Genomic DNA, 15,984 nt, shown 5'->3' on the forward strand with positions numbered 1-15,984 from the left:
ACATGATTATGAATATGCTGCCTGATGCCCAAGACATTGTGTTATGATCATTTTAGAGTGGTATATGCAGGATGTTCTGAGGGCAAAGTAGTTAACAAAGACCCAAAAATAATTTCTCAGATTTCACACTAGTTTACCTTTATAACATATATAAAAATTGTATAACATGATGTAACATTACGATGTATATAGAAAGACGTGTAAGTTCACAGTTTGTTTTGGATGGTAAATAAAACGGCTATATTTGTGTTGTGAACACAGAGTCCTGGTTCCAATCACTCCCACTGTAAATCTGAGTCAATAGGTTTCTCTACAGTGAGCCATTTCACATCAAACCCTGATTGAATTATGCAAAAATTTGGTGGAATTCCCTTTTAACTTCGTAATTTAAACACTCTCTAGCCACCTAGAAACATACGGTACATAAAGGGAATTCTTTTAACCAATTAAAGGGTTTTCTTTGTATGGCACTTTCAACACAAGACATTGTCCCAAAGCAGCTTTCCATATATCTGGGTGCAGACCCAGGAATAAGAGAGGAATAATTTGGGGATTGAGAGCATAAGAAAGAACCACTGAGAGGAACCAAGACTGAAATGGGGAACTTGTTCTCCTCTGGGTTGCACCAGATAATGGAATAATAGAACTTCACAGAGGCACTTAGGATCATACAGAGAAAGGAGCCATGAGATAAGCCAGTGTTAAAGGTCTATCAGAGGACCAGATAAAGATCTTGTGGATTACCTGAAAAAAAAAGGCCTTTACAAATAGTGAAGTATGGATTTTTACTTAGCGTGAATGTAAAGTCCAGTCTGACATTAATGTAGATTTTAAATAGATGGTGGAGCAGAATCAGAATTATGAAAAGGTAAAGAATCCTGATCTCAATACCAGAGAAGAAGAGTTCTGCAGTGGCACCTGAACCAATAGAGAGGAATGAAATCTAGCTGTGGTCAACACAAACACCAGAGAGACTTTCAAACAACACAGCACTTCAGTGTCCATCTGTCAGGGATGATCCGTCAACTAGATTTATTTTTGAAGAGTATCCAGAACTCTTCATGAAAGTTTATCCTCAGCCTGAAAGGCTGGGTTTTCATTCCCTTCCTCTCCAGTTTCTGTAATAGCATCCATGTTTGTGTCGCTTTGAGCTTTCTCCTCTGTGTCACAGGCCTCAGCATTGGGTTTCTGGAGTTTAACCGGTTGCCTGTAGGACAACAAGAGCAGCCCACTTACAATGAGCAAGACAGAGGAACAAATCCCCATTACGATGCCCATGCCCACCTCCTGTCTATAAGGAGCAGGGGGAAGGTGGAACTCTGGGGGGAAATCTATAGTGCGATTCTCCAGCACTGAATTCATATTCCAAAACACAGGAACCAGAGAGCATGTCGCAGTGAGGAGGTACAAGACTCCAGCTAACACGAAGGCCCATCTGATGTGGCCTCTGTTAATATTAAAGTACACATGTCTCACAGCGTATCCTGCAATCAGGTTTCCAGCAATTCCTATAGGAATGGCAGTCATGCACAGCACCTGTGCTGCAGCGATCTCCGGAGGAATGAAAGAGTCTGTGATGCTGATGCTCTGGCAGAACTCAAACGTGTCAAGAACATGGCTGTAGAAACAGGCCCTCCAGATGCCCACCCAGGCCACGCCAGAGTTGATGACTGACAGGTCGTCCACGTACCATAGCCTCCAATCATTCACTCCACTAGTGCCAGCCGTTAAGATAAGTCCCAATACCGCCAGCACCAGACCCAGGAACTGCCTGTGGGCTCTTTTGGCCACAAAGGCCATGACTGTCACTGAGGTCCTCCTCACACTGGTCTCTGGTACATGGCTGCCGTGCAGTCATACAGCTTCCGTCACTGGTGAAAGAAATATGGGAATGCCACTTCAGATTAACTGTTACAGTTCACTGAGAGAAAAGGTATTTCTAAGTAAAACAGTTCATTATTCATTGTTATTTTCATTGTGTGTGTCATCATAACACATTAAACATATCACCGAAGGAACAAAACCTTGCATTCCTATTTTTGCTGTTTTTTATTTTTCCTCATGATTTGAAAATGCCAGTTGCCCTTTACATTGCGGCAAAACTTCATCATGAACGGACAAATATTTATCTCCAATGACTTAGAATAAAATCTTGTACCATTAACTTTCACTAAAAATGAAGGATGCCCCCCCCCATCTCCTCCAATGTTACTTTTTGGAGATAGAAGGTTTTGTTCTGACAGTGATGATATATTACAGCTTAGTTTTTTAAATACATACGATGAAGAGGCACTGTAAGGCTATACTTCAAAATATTTGTGCAAAATTATACAAACTCAAAAAGGTCCACAAGAGACAAAAGGCCATTAAGTATAAAATACTCATATTTCAGGAGATGTGTCTGATTAGATATGATGTAATCCCCTTGCATAAGGAAGGGGAAAGTCGAAGGAAAGTGAAAAGGAAAGCTTACAAAACTAGAGTTAGAAAAATGGTTATAAGATGTAGAGAAAATGGGACTTTCAGCAACTGTGCAAGACCTGGTAGACCACCAAACCTGCCAGCACCATATCAGCAGTACTTACAGCTTTCATATTTGAGAGGAGACAATCAAGCTCCACTCTTGCTTCAGATCTGAAAAAATCCATAGGTGTTTCTGTCCATCCTTCCACTGCGAGACGACAAGTCAACACTATGAGTCTAACGGATGTGTAGCTGTCAAGAAGCTGTTACATCACTGAATGTGTTTGGGACTAGTTGGATTGTGAGAAGCAGAAAATGCAACCAACTTCTAAGACTGAACTGTGGAGGTGTGGAAAAATATCCCTGCAGATTTCTTTAAAAACTGAAAGCCTGCTAGAGTGTAATAAAGGCACACACTAGACACACTTAATACTAAAAAAGTTCTTGTATTTAGTTGTTGAGGCTTTTGTGTAATCTTCTGTTGAACAGGTTTTCTGATTTTTTCCACTGATGTTGAAAAATAACTCTTACTCAAAGGCCATTTAGACTAGAAATGAAATGAACGGTGGTCTCCGACTTTTGCACAGTATAGTATGTATTTAGTGAAGTGAGAGAAACAATTACGACATTCCCACCCGGAGTTAAACAGCAGGTCAAAAGCCAAAATATAATTTACAGTAAGCTGTGAAAACATTGCATGTTCAATGTGGCGTCACTGTCAAACAACAGAAAGCGATTTAGGTCATTTTTAGCACATCTATGTCCAGAGATCCACTTTGGACAATACTACTCTGTGTTCCTCAAACACTTAGTAAATTGTTTTCTATTGTTCTTGGACTAAACTTGTTAAATAAAAAACAAGTAAAAAAGCCAACAAGTAAAGGGGTCCATTACCTCAGAAAGTATGAGCTCTGAAGAATCCACAAAAATTGTAGATGCATAAAATCAAGTGTGGAACTGAACTGAACATAAACTGAAGTTTAACAACACAGCTATCACATCTGATAGGAAAAGGACAAGTAGACCTGCAGTTAATGATTGATACATCCTATCCACTAAAGCCAGGCAGGACTGGCAGGCAAGAAATTATTCAGTTCCATCACATGTATCCAAAAACAGTAACACTCACTGTAATCACACAGTTTTTAAGATAAGTTCTCTTGAGTACACTTTAGTGCATTTGTAAACTAGCGTTGATATTCACAAAGCAGTGGTATTATACAGCTGATCTCAGATCAGACTGCTTCATATTTATGACAGTCAGTCAGAAAAACTGCTTGTAGATCAGCACTCCCACTCCTGAAGTTTTTGAAGAGAGGCCTAGAAAACCAAACTTTCTAGCTATCATGCTGCCATTTCTATTACATATATTAGCAACCTTACTTTTCCATATAACGTGTTATTTCCTCTCACTGGTTTGCCTGTTGTGTGCTAAATGTTAGTCAACCTGAAGTTTTTATGCAAAATACATCATTTTTAAAGTCTTTTCTTCTTTCAAAACATTAATCTTTAAAACATCTTCTTAATTTTGATTGCATCTGCGCACCATCAGGCAGGGAAAAACAATATTAACCAATAATATCATACTTCACCTCCCCCTTTCACTAACCCCACCACCAACTTGGAGATCCTCCCTGATACTCGATTTCACTCATAAATGCATCATGGTATGGAAGGAAAATGATTCATATTTCCTATACGTGTTAACTTAAAAGTACACTTTTCAAGTTTGGGAATTTGGAGACCTCTCTGGTGGAACTGTGTAATTGCATGCAAAATGAGGTAGCACATTTTTTCTAACATCAGTTGTGCTTGGATCCCTTCCCCGGGGGGATGAATCTGATGATTGCAAATGCACTGAAAGATTATTTAAAGGGAACTCAGTCAACACTTGGTAAAGGACATCCTCTGAGGATGTGAGTGATCTACTGTCATATCTTCATCAGTATAATGCTGATTTTGTATTTGAGACTGAAACATCGAGCCTTCTTTTTGAGCCTGTGCATGTGAAGTTAATACATAAAGACGTATGACGTGATAAAATTATTATATAGTGCATCTTTAAACTGTACCTTTTAAACTGCTCCTTTTAAAGCTCAACATTATTTTAAATGTGTCTGGTATGGAAGTGATGTGATTTCTTTGCTTGAAAAACTGCTCTAAAAGGACTTTGCAGAGATATTCTTATCTGGTACCTCTGCATTCCAGTCACAGATTAAAAGATTTTGAGGACACTTGGACATTTCTGCCAATCTGAAAATAACTTGGTGCTCCTGTGGGTATGCAAGAAGTAGGACCTCACAGTCTCTTCCATGTTCCACTTTGTGCAGTGTCATTAAAATAATTTACCCTCTATCAAGTCCATCTCTCAGCTCATGTCAAAGTATTTTTCCTAATTCGGCAAAGTGCGACATGCTGGCTACACAGAGGAAGGAGAACACTAGTAGTATCTATCACAATGTATCAAGCCATTCCTTAAAAAATAATAGATTAATGCAAAAAAATTCAGTAATATCATGTACCATGTATCACAAAACACAAAGGATTACACAGAGACAGAACGCTGAGCAAAAGGCATCCAGTACTTTATAGGCAAGCATTCAATCCTCAGTGAAAATCTTGTATTGCTCAGGAAAGTCTCTCAGATACCTTAAACAAAGTCATATGTTGAGGCAGCTCTAATTTCAAATGTTACACTTCAGAGTGTGAAGATATATTTCTATAAAAAAGCAGGTAGGCTAAAGGGAGAGTTTACTTGGCTATAATGAAGTGAAAGAGTAAAATACTAGCCTACTCTAGTTGTATTTACACATTTAAAAGCCTACAATAAATTACTAAAACAACATGGAATTATTTTCAGCATGACACATACAGGGAATGATGCCATATGAAATAATGCACCATCATAAAAATCAGGTTTGGAAGTTGTAACCTCCTGAAATACATGTTTCACTGGAATTTGATACTGAAAGAGTGAAACAAAGAAGAAATGTTATGAATATAAGCTGTAAATGGTAACATTTAAGTCCTCTAAGTTTACGCTAGGGAGAAAAGTGGTTTGCGCAATGGGTCGAGGCAAGGAAGACTCAAAGAATCATCTTTGATCGCCCACTGGTGGTTAAACAGCAAAACAGCAATAAGAGAGATATACTTGTGATTAATATGGACTGGACTGCCCTAGTAAGAATGAGAGGATAGAACACCATAATAACAGTACCAAGGTATTAACACGGTCAGAGCAAGTTACAGTAAGCGCTTTGATAAATCGACATTCTTCCAGTACAATTTTTTTAAATCACACAATATAGAGTGTTGAAGACGTAGCCCAAGTAGAGTTCTGCTCGGAGAGGTCCAAAAACATCCAGAAAGTGATACAGCTGTGTTCATATTGTGTTCATAAATGCTCATTAAGACTATTCTGAAAGCGCCCAGCACCATCAGGGTCTCAGCAATAGCAGAGAGTCTAATAAGAACCACATCTGTTCAATTTGTCCATATCTGGCAAAGAGTCTTTGAAATATGGCCAGAAATCACTTTAATAGCACTCAAAAACACAGCGCTGTTGTGGCACCCTGTCAGGCAAGATTATCCCTCAGTGGTGTGGTCAGGACCAGTCCTCAGGTAGGCATCCTCTGGTCTGGAGGCAAACTGTCCAACAGACACTTGAGCTGCTCCTCGCCAAGTTTGATTTTGTCTTCCAGTTTGCGCTGCTCAATGATGAGGGCCGACTTCATCTTAACAAAGTGCTTATAGTCGGCTAGGCTCTCCTCCTGAAGACAACTGGCCAGGATGTCATAAACCACACGCTCGCGGCGGTCCAGGTTCTCCTTCAGCTCCTTGGCGTCCTCATGCTGGCGGATCAGCAGCTTGCGCTTCTCTGTCAGTGTGCACTGCAGAGGAGAGAGAAGAACGATCAGAATGCAACTTCCAACATCACACTGAATAAAACTAGCTATGTATAAATCAAGCAGATTCAGACCCCTCCATCCAGTTGGGATTTTTCACAGTGGTGGTGATAACCAAACATTCAAGCTGAATGCCTCTCAAAGCTAAATCTCCAAGTTATACTGCCCGATCCTGAGACATTGTTTTATGATAGTTTTGAGAAGGTTTTGGCCTAAACAATTTATTTATATATATATATATATATATATATATATAAATATATAAAAATATATATACATATATATATATATATATATATATATATATATATATATATATATTTTTTTTTTTACCCAATTTTCTCCCCAAATTTAGTCGTCTCCAATTCCACCCGCTAGTTAGGACTCCCCCAATCACACAATACCATCAACGCTAGGAGGGTGAAGGCTAACACACAGGCTGCCTCCGAGACCTGTGAAACCAACCACCGCTTCTTTTCGAACTGCCGCTCACGCAACGTCACTGGACAGCTGAACACGCTCGGAGGAAAGCACCAACCGCCAGATCTGTTACGTCAGCTAACAGGCGCCTGCGCTGACTAGCATCGCGTTGAGTGATGGGGGAGAGGGAGGGGCCATCCTACCCACCCAGAGAGAGTGAGGCCAATTGTGCTCTCTAGGACTCCCGGCTAAGGATGGCTGTAGCATCACCAGGGATCGCCTTGCGATCTCCTGATGATAGGGCCAACGATTATACGGTTGCGCCACTCAGGAGCCAATGGCCTAAACATTTTTATTTATTTATTTTTTTTAAGTACATTAATGGCAGAGAGATACATGCAGAGCACTGTGAGGCAAAAGAAAACCAAAATAAAATGCATTTTTTTCAGATTTATCACTTTTATCATTACTAACTTAGATGACACATGTAGGTTTACTGGTGGTTTTGGATAGTAAATAAAATGGCTCTCTCTATTGTAGACATTGTGACCCCTGGTCCTATCATTAGAAAAACAGTCAATACATTTCTCTACAAGGCACCATTTCCATATCAAAACACTGAATTACTTCGCTTAGATCTCAATGACTGAATCATGCTGAAATTTTAAAAAATTGGTGGAATTTCCCTTAAGAAAGGAGACGTTTGGCAAGAAAATGAAATGAACACAATTTTCCCTGTACCTCAAATCGATCAGCTGAGACAAGTTTATTTTTTTAGTTTTACACTGGAAATACAAGGCTGTATATTAATGTAGCCAACAATTAGTGGAAATTTACAGTCCACCAACTAGCACCAAACTTTCATCCTGAAATCATCACACTTCCCTCAAACTGTGCCAAGTCTCTGACACTGCATGACATTGTTAATCTATCAATGTTGACAAACACACAGATAAAACCCGCTTAAGAGATGGATGTTGCTACTCTTTAGGCTAGCTATTCAATGCGCTTCCATTTCTGTATGTTATACATTGTCAGAAATAACATTAGCAAGTCTGTATGAGATTATTTAAATACTTAATGCAGTTTGAGGCAAGTGTGTGAGGTGATTAAAGTATGCATTTTGCATAATGCCGTTCTTTTTTTTCGCTACATTAGCCTCCTAGTAGCCCCAATGTAAAACTAAAGATAAAGACTTTGGACACCAAACATTTCTTGGCTGATCACCTACATTTGGGAAAAACTGTGTTTGTCTTGGTACCATTTTGATGGCCCTGAACTCCTTTACATTACTAATTTAAACAACTAATTCAATCCACTCTGTTCTTTCTCTTTTGTCTCCTCACCCTCTCCTCCAGTGACGCATCCTCCTCCAGGCTGTTGAGAGCATTCTCCACTCGGGCCAGACGCCCAGACAGAGACAGCAGCAGACTGACCACTTTGTCCAGGTCCCCCACGAACATGCGGAACTTCTCCAGCTCATTTGGTTTGCACACAGCCTGCACGGTGGCCTCCACCTCTTCCCCCAGGGCGTTGTTGTCCTGCATGTCCTCCTGCAGACTCTCTCGAGCCTCCCGCAGCACCTGCAGCTTCTTGCTCAGGCTGTCAATCAGCTCATGCTGCAAAAGGAGAAATAAAGGTCACTGGTGAGCAGGTCTCCTAGTACCTTCTTCTCCATCACCATAGCCTAAAAAAGGGTTGAAAGCTGAAACTGTCTTTTAATCTGACTAACTGAATCTTCACATATAGAGGTTTTTGAGTGGAAGCAAACAGAAAAAACAAATTGATGAACAAGTAACATTCACCTTACCTTGCACGTCTATGAAATAAATAGCACCTCTTCACTGGCATGTTGAAGTCAAAGTTAATCGGAAATCATAACACATTTTCCTATCATACTGTGATGTACATTTGAGTGAAATACGGTATCAGAGAAGCTGTCTGAGCTAGAGCGCTTTCACTCAATGATAGGTGTAGGTAGTGGGAGGAGGAAGTGAAATGTGACATCACATTAATTAATCGTTAATATTTTTTCCTCACCAACTGGTGCATGGTGTTAACAATCAGGGAACATTTTTGAGGCTGGCAAAGGCACTACATACTGATAAAAGATTACTGGGAAAACAAGAATTATGTCTTTTAAGTGATGCAGTATGATGAATCATCCTAATAGGACCAGGAACACAAACTACCAAGGTAAAAAAGACTTACATTTTTAGTTCTGTACTATAGACATTTCCCTCCATGCTGCACCAACGTATACCAAATTAGGATTTTAAAAGAGCACATTGAACCCAGTAAGTTTAAAAAACACAAAAAACTACAGTTAAAGTCACATTACTAATAAACAACTCACAACAATGATGCAATTTTTATGTTTCAGTTTCTTTCGCTATCCATTTAGTTTATCCCGGAAATTGACTGAACAAGCTTCTGTAGTCACTGGACTACAGAAAATAATAAGCATTTTCTGAAGGACAGAAACACTCAACATTTTCAACAATGAATTTCATACTGTCACTTATCTGTTTCAAAGAATCTGCTCAGTAAACATTATAGGCCTGTGCAAGCATGATGGAATCAATCAGATCTCACTCACCAATCTCAGATGGCTTTGTTTCAACATAGTGTCATTATGAAACTTATAACAACTGCCTAAGCAGTATGTTAGCAAAGGAAGGGTGGCTTAACATAGTAGAGAGTACAGAGTAGTACGAGAGACCATACACTACCTTCTTGTTTGCAAGGTCACTGTCGTTGTCCTCTTCCAGCTCCTCTTCCGAGTCAAGCTCTACGCTCTGCTCTTGCATGTCCTTCATCTTGATCAATAGCTCAGCTTTGGGAGCAGACGTGCTATAATAAGCTGAGCTTGTCACCAAAGCTGCTACTGCCGCCATGCTATCCTCCTCCCTTCTAAGGAACCAAAGATAAAAATGCAGAATGTTAAGATTTATCAAGGTTATTGTTCTCATGTCAATGTTTCTTTGTAACTGTGAAAGGACAAGCTAAACAGGCACACATTTTCTTTAGCTATACTAACCTTAAATTACTGAAGAACTGCAATACAAGATTTAACCAGCAGAGGGCTTTTGAAGACAGCTTTTAAAACAATTTTTGACAAGAAAGATATACCACGCGTGCACAATAACTTTGTGGGGGAAATCGTAAACTAATAATATTCACTAAAGGGAATTCTCAACTGTTTATGGGCTTTTTGAGCTCAAAACATCTTCCACTCTAATAAAAGCTCACTGTTCACAAAACTAGCCTACATTTTATATTCAAGTCCACACTAAATTGGACACAACTAGACATCAAGGGCACCATACATCAAAGTCTGTGGCTGACAGACAGTGGGACTGACCTGTCCTCAGAGTTGCGTGATGAGGCCTGGTTAGGTGCAACCCTCCTTCGTTGGTGAGCCTCCTCCATCAGTTGCTCTTCTTGGGGAAAAATCCCTTCCATTAGGTCCATGGTAGTCCTCATTTTACTCTGGTCCAAAATATCAGCCAGAGACTTATCTTTGTCGATGATGTCCCTAGCCAACACCTCTCTCTTCTCATCCTCCTCAGCGTGGGAGGAGGAGGATCCGAGGTTAACCGAAGAGACCCCATTACTGCTCTGATTCACACTGGAGTCTTTCAGCTGGCCATGCTGCTCCAGGGGCCCTGTGACATCGGCGTAAGGTTCTTGCTCCTTCTGATTGCCCATGGTGTCTCGGACTTCTGCCTCCTGGTCCTTTTGCCGTGTATATGTGCAGAATGGAGAGGAGGACTGCTTCGGGGTTGCCAAGCAGGAGAGAGATGAGACTGTGGACCCCTGTGGGCTGGGTGGGGTCTCACTGCTTGGGTGAAGATACTGTCGACTTTCTTTCTCTGTGTTACTTTCGGAGTGGACTATCTTGATGGGCACCTTTTTCACTGTGGTGTTGTCGTCAGTCACCCTGTCCATCCTAAAACAGAATAAAAATTCAGAGATCACTCAGTATATTCAGACAGACTAAGCACACTAGCTGTTTGCCATCAAATACAGAACAAACAATACTGAAAAAAAGTGCTGGAAAAGATGACTAAAGATGACTTCTCTAAATAATATTATTATGTTCATGAGTCAACTGGAACTTGCAAAATGGAAATACAAGCTGGTAAATTGAGATATATACATAGAACAACCACTACCACAGAATTCCAAATAGGTGTACAGTTCAGCAGCAGTTACAGTGAGCCTATCCATACACGGTGGCTGATTAAAAGTCATATGACATGACAGGGTTTTTTTCTTTCCAGGCCCAACATAATGGCATACTCCGACCTCTGGACTCCTCCCCATGAAAGGACTTCTGGGAACTAGAAAGAACTGCACAAAAATACCGCTGCTCTACAGAAAAAAAAAACGAGTGAGCACAAATGAGAGCGAGAGAGATTCTCAATGAACAATATGTCGGCTAGACGTCTTTTCTAGAGGCTGGGGGTGGTCTGAATTTGACTGCCTTTAACTACAGTAGCATGCAGTGGCCAGAAGCGTATGAATAAGCCTCTTGTATAGAGTTGAATATAATAAGGAAAGCAGCATCGTCATTAAATTACTGGGCTGAAGAGTGGGACAGTTTCCAGTGATCATTTTAGGAGTGCAGCTGAAGGAGAAGCCCAGCTGTGGTCTGCCAGTGGAAAAGCTCTCCACAAGCACAAACTCTGCATTCAGCCGCCATACTTTATACATACTTTAACCAAAGTTTTAGTAAGGAGATCTGGAAAACTCTTACCTTCCAGAGGCTTCATCCTGCAGGGAGACAGACACCGGAGGTTTGTCAGTCAGTCTCTGGGGAGCAAACTGTGGCGAGGGGGAGCGCTGTCCCTCCATGGTGGGCTGGGTCAGGCCAGAGGCTTGGTGGACAGGCGGAGCAGCAGGGGTAGGAGGGACAGGAGGTGTGATATCTGATTGTTGCTCCTCCTCGCTTTTCGGACCCTTGCTATAATCTGGGTCCTTCCAGAAAATCTGGGTGGGAACAGGGGCGGAGGTGGTATCTCTAACAGGAGAATGCGAAGTTGTGGCTTTGCCCTGAGAGCTGGAGAGAGGAGGCGTGGTCTCAGGGTATTTGTACTTGTCCAGGCGGGGCAGGGGAGGTCTCGGAGAAATCGAGCCCTTGCTTTTGGTGAAGGAGGAGGTTTCAGGGAGGATGCTGTGGTCAGGGAAATAGAGAGAAGGGCAAGCAGAGTTGGGAAGAGATTTATGATGGGCTGGTAGAGGGTCTGAGCAGAGGTTTTTCTCCAGGTCTCCTCTAATTGAAAGTGATGGTGGAGGTTCTAGATTCTTAGATACTAAATCACTGTATCCTCTTTCATTTAACCTGAGGAGAAAAAAACAAAGTTATGTACTTGCATTGTGTAGTCAAATATTCATGCTGTCTATGCATTAAGTTAGAAACACATATCAAAGGCTGCAACTGTGAATGCGTCTGTCATTTCTAGTGCACAAAGCGCCACTGTGCTATGTGTAAATCGATAGGAGAGCACTCATTTCTCCCACATTTCACCATCTCTCCATGGTAACTCCCAGGCTGGCTGTCATACTCCACATATTTCTGTTCCCACAAGCCTGTCATGCTGTGGATAATGAATGCTCTTTCCCCCACAGTCAACAGCTAAGAGAACACTTTGCCTCCTTAATCTCAATTGTTTTGGTTTATTTATTTATTTTTTTTACCCTTTTTGCTGTCAGTGATTTTAGATTTATAAGTCATGACAGCAGAGAGGGACAAAAAATGCCCTGTAGAAGTGTTTTATGAAGCAATAGTGGGTCACTGTGGCCCAAACTTTTATAAAAAACAAACTTGTTTGGTAAAAATAAATAAATAAATCAAAAATAGTATTTTACATATTAGTATTTCAATACAGCATGGATTCTTTCAAAATTCACCATTCATTCATGTGGTGAAAAAAAATCTTTTTTTAAAATACAAAAATCACTACATTTATATTTGTATATTGTAATATTTTATATTTTTTCATAGTTCAAAATGAAGCCAAACTATGCAGACCCTCACTGCCAGAATTCACAATCATGGCTAGCCACAATTTACTTTTTCAAGGACAGCTCAAGTACCTGTCAGGCACAAAGAACCAGCCGCCGTACTCCGTAGACAGAGACGAAGAAAGATTTTGACTGAAGGATGAGAAAAAGAGGAACAAGGAGCGGAAAAAGAAAAAGCAAAGATAACAAAGGAAAGAAAAGTAATGACAGTCAGAACATGCAGTGTTGCAGAATTTTTTGAAAAAACTCAGCAGATAAGTTCACAACACTTTAGATGATGCATGCCGTAAGAAGTGGTCATCATTATGACATACATGTTTGGAAGCAGAAAATGTATGCTTGGATTCAAAGCCAAACATATTTTACAAGGACAGAAAAGGGATACAAATGTATCATCTAGCAGGTAATACGTGTGGTGAGCAGAATACATGTATTAAATGCAAACATGCATAGACATGCAGTGAGTTTCCTCACTGAGTGTCAACAGTCTGTAATCGAAGTCAGGAAAACCACTCTGGTCACAGTGTAATTATCACCTTCTAATAATAAAAACCTCATAGAAAAAAAGAAATATGCTAGAGAACAGATCTATTCTGGCCATAATTAGTAGTCAGTCAGTTATGACAAGCTAAACATAAGCATTGCTTATTTTTCACTATCTCAGTTCAGTATTTAAAAGTAACCATTTCCTTGTCTTGAAAAAGCAAATGTATCCAAAAAGACAGGGGTACAACTTACTGCCAACTTTTTGTCTACATCTTCAGTCATACAGAAAATCTAATACAATTGAATTTCAACCTCAATACAACGCAACAAACTCCACTCACCATGGCTGATCGGGTAATCTCATGTTACAGGGAGGTCTGAACACATCTGAGCGTCTGCCGTGACAGGTGCTTCCTGGAGCACTGTATGTGCAAGCTGGGTGGGGCTGCAGGCTCTACCACGGATTTACTTAACACTAGCTTCTGTCACACAAGTTATGCTCTATTCTACATTGAAGTCAAAGTCAATAGGCTAACTCAAACTAGATACTTGACACCTTTAAGTTTCACTGCAAAGTCCTGTTTCACCAGCAGAGTGTGGAGTTTGCATATGCAATAAGTGTGGTATGAGAAATTCTCAAATAATTTTCTACTATTATAACACTATTTTAAAAAAAAAAGTAATAGTAACAACATTTAGTAATGATATCTGTTTAGCAGTAATAAATCTTTAACCTGACTATCTTGTAGAAGTCACGGTTGAATGCAAGGAGTTAATTTAACCTCCCTACTTTTCAGCTTCAAAGCTACTCGTGGACAGTCTCGACAATAACCATGCTCTTCACAACACTTTAATTACAGGCAGGAGAAGACATGATCATTTTATAGGGTGCAATTTAACAAGCTTTAGATGATGGATGCAGGGTTTAAGTGGGCAACATGCTAATTAAAGTGAACCACCCCTTACTTTTACCCAAAGGAGACAGATAAGAGAATGAAGAGAGGCCTGTAAGTTCAACATATAAAAAATGAAAGAGGGGGAAAAAAATGAATGCCTGCAAGGTCATCTGATATATTATACAGAAGCACCAACTATACCTGTTACATAACAATTCTTTAGCTTTCTCTGACATAACAAACCTTAGTTTTAAATAAAGTCCATTCTGTACTTTATAAAGCTTGTTGCTAAACCAGTGGCTGACTAATTTATACAAAAACAACACAAATGGCAAGACATTTATTTTAAAGAACTGTCATTAGTTTCCACAAACTAGAGGTGGACAATATGACAATATTTATTGCTGGAGCAATAAATGGAGCAAATTATTTTAGGTCACAACATTCCTTTTTGAGCATATTGCTAATATCATCAGCACTTAAAGAACACTGACCAACTGCATGGTTACAAAGAGAGAATAACTATTCTTGCTTAACTAGATTTTGTGCAGCCCAGTATGTTAAATGTATTCATAATTTCTGAAGTAAATTTTTTGTCTGCTGCAATTTATCCAGTCTTAGAAACTCAACATTGTGATGCATATTGCGTATAGTACTGTGATGATAAATTTTTTGCCATATAGCCCAACCAATCAATAAGCATCCAGAGAAGAAAAGGACATGCATATGAGGATAAGTGTGGTGGCCAACCTGGACATTTCCAATTTAGACAAAGAAGGGACAAACATAAGGGATAGCACAGCACTGATTCTCTATCACTCAGAGAGTAAAGAAATATAGTGATGCCAAGCTTGTACTGGCCCAGTTACATGCATGGTTAATACATTAACCCATCACAGGACCACACAAAAGTCTTATATTTCATATATGGTCTTGCATGGTTTTGATATTCAAACAGTTCTGTATGGTGTCTGAAGACTGCAACTTCATCGAATCCAAAGTTTTCCACTTTGGCACCACACAAATACTCAGTTTCAGAAGTGTACTGAAGGACTGGAGTACACTAGTTAGCCTCTGAATAGTCAGAGGCTAACTATTCATCACCTGTAAGAGGTAAAATGCAAAGCACTCTCATGCATGAAGAAATATAGAACCCAATACATGAATTCTAATTGTAACTGTAAGTGTAGACTAAAATGTTGATTCAGAATGTTCTTGCCAGAAACGTGAGCCTTTACTACTGCAAATATACACAAAAATGAACAGTATGAAGATACAAAACGTGTTTCTGAATGGTGACACGTACACGCAGGACAAAATATTGACACTTTAACACAGTGTCCTGTTCTCTTTGGCCAAGTGAAATTGGGTGCACTTTTAGTATTCTGGGAATTAAATGGGTCACACTCAAATGCCTACATCTCAGAGATCGCCTCACCACACAAACCCCAGTCACTAAGGATGGCTGTCACTGCTGGGTCAGGGCCATACTGTAGTCAGGCCTGTGGTGTCCACAAAGGGACTACTGTTCCTCTCTGACCCAACTAGGTCTGAATGAATGGCCTAACAGCAGAGGTCATTGTACTAGCTCAGCTTCTCAAAGACAGCAGCGCAAAGTAAGTGACACTTATTACCATTAGCATTGTTTACCCTCTAAAAGGACACGTGGCTGGCTAGACATCACAACCCCTGGTTCCAATCACCACCAAATTTATAGAAATCTAAGTCAGTTTCAACACTTGCAAAATTAGTCCATTTTAGGTGGGACAACAAATAAAAATAAA

The 15,984-nt window shown here is 40.1% G+C and overlaps 2 protein-coding genes across 6 annotated transcripts in view; both read right to left on the minus strand.

Moving 5' to 3' along the window:
* Positions 1 to 1,059: 1,059 nt before the first annotated feature.
* On the minus strand, positions 1,060 to 1,800 carry cldn34a (claudin 34a). The gene has a single exon (XM_036569456.1). The coding sequence runs from the start codon at positions 1,798 to 1,800 to the stop codon at positions 1,060 to 1,062; it is 741 nt and encodes a 246-aa protein (XP_036425349.1).
* A 33-nt stretch (positions 1,801 to 1,833) lies between these two features.
* shroom2a (shroom family member 2a) overlaps positions 1,834 to 15,984 on the minus strand; it is a 50,932-nt gene continuing 36,781 nt past the window's right edge. For 4 of the 5 annotated variants that reach the window (XM_036570266.1, XM_036570271.1, XM_036570268.1 and 1 more), the window contains 7 exons: positions 11,551 to 12,135; positions 10,153 to 10,740; positions 9,521 to 9,701; positions 8,135 to 8,407; positions 3,358 to 6,353; positions 2,586 to 2,671; positions 1,834 to 1,871 (listed from right to left, as the gene is read on the minus strand). In XM_036570266.1, the coding sequence (XP_036426159.1) occupies positions 6,081 to 6,353; positions 8,135 to 8,407; positions 9,521 to 9,701; positions 10,153 to 10,740; positions 11,551 to 12,135 (1,900 nt within the window). In that variant the 3' untranslated portion in view covers positions 1,834 to 1,871; positions 2,586 to 2,671; positions 3,358 to 6,080. Of the gene's footprint in view, positions 1,872 to 2,585; positions 2,672 to 3,357; positions 6,354 to 8,134; positions 8,408 to 9,520; positions 9,702 to 10,152; positions 10,741 to 11,550; positions 12,136 to 13,645; positions 15,977 to 15,984 lie in introns of those variants that run through there. The other variant, XM_036570269.1, reaches the window with a different exon arrangement.

This window comes from Colossoma macropomum, unplaced genomic scaffold (genome assembly GCF_904425465.1).
Source record: "Colossoma macropomum unplaced genomic scaffold, Colossoma_macropomum, whole genome shotgun sequence".
NCBI classification, from domain to species: Eukaryota; Metazoa; Chordata; class Actinopteri; order Characiformes; family Serrasalmidae; genus Colossoma; species Colossoma macropomum.

Excerpts from the sequence above, each read along its gene's own strand:
- cldn34a (XM_036569456.1), bottom strand. The coding sequence starts at position 1,800 with ATGGCCTTTGTGGCCAAAAGAGCCCACAGGCAGTTCCTGGGTCTGGTG.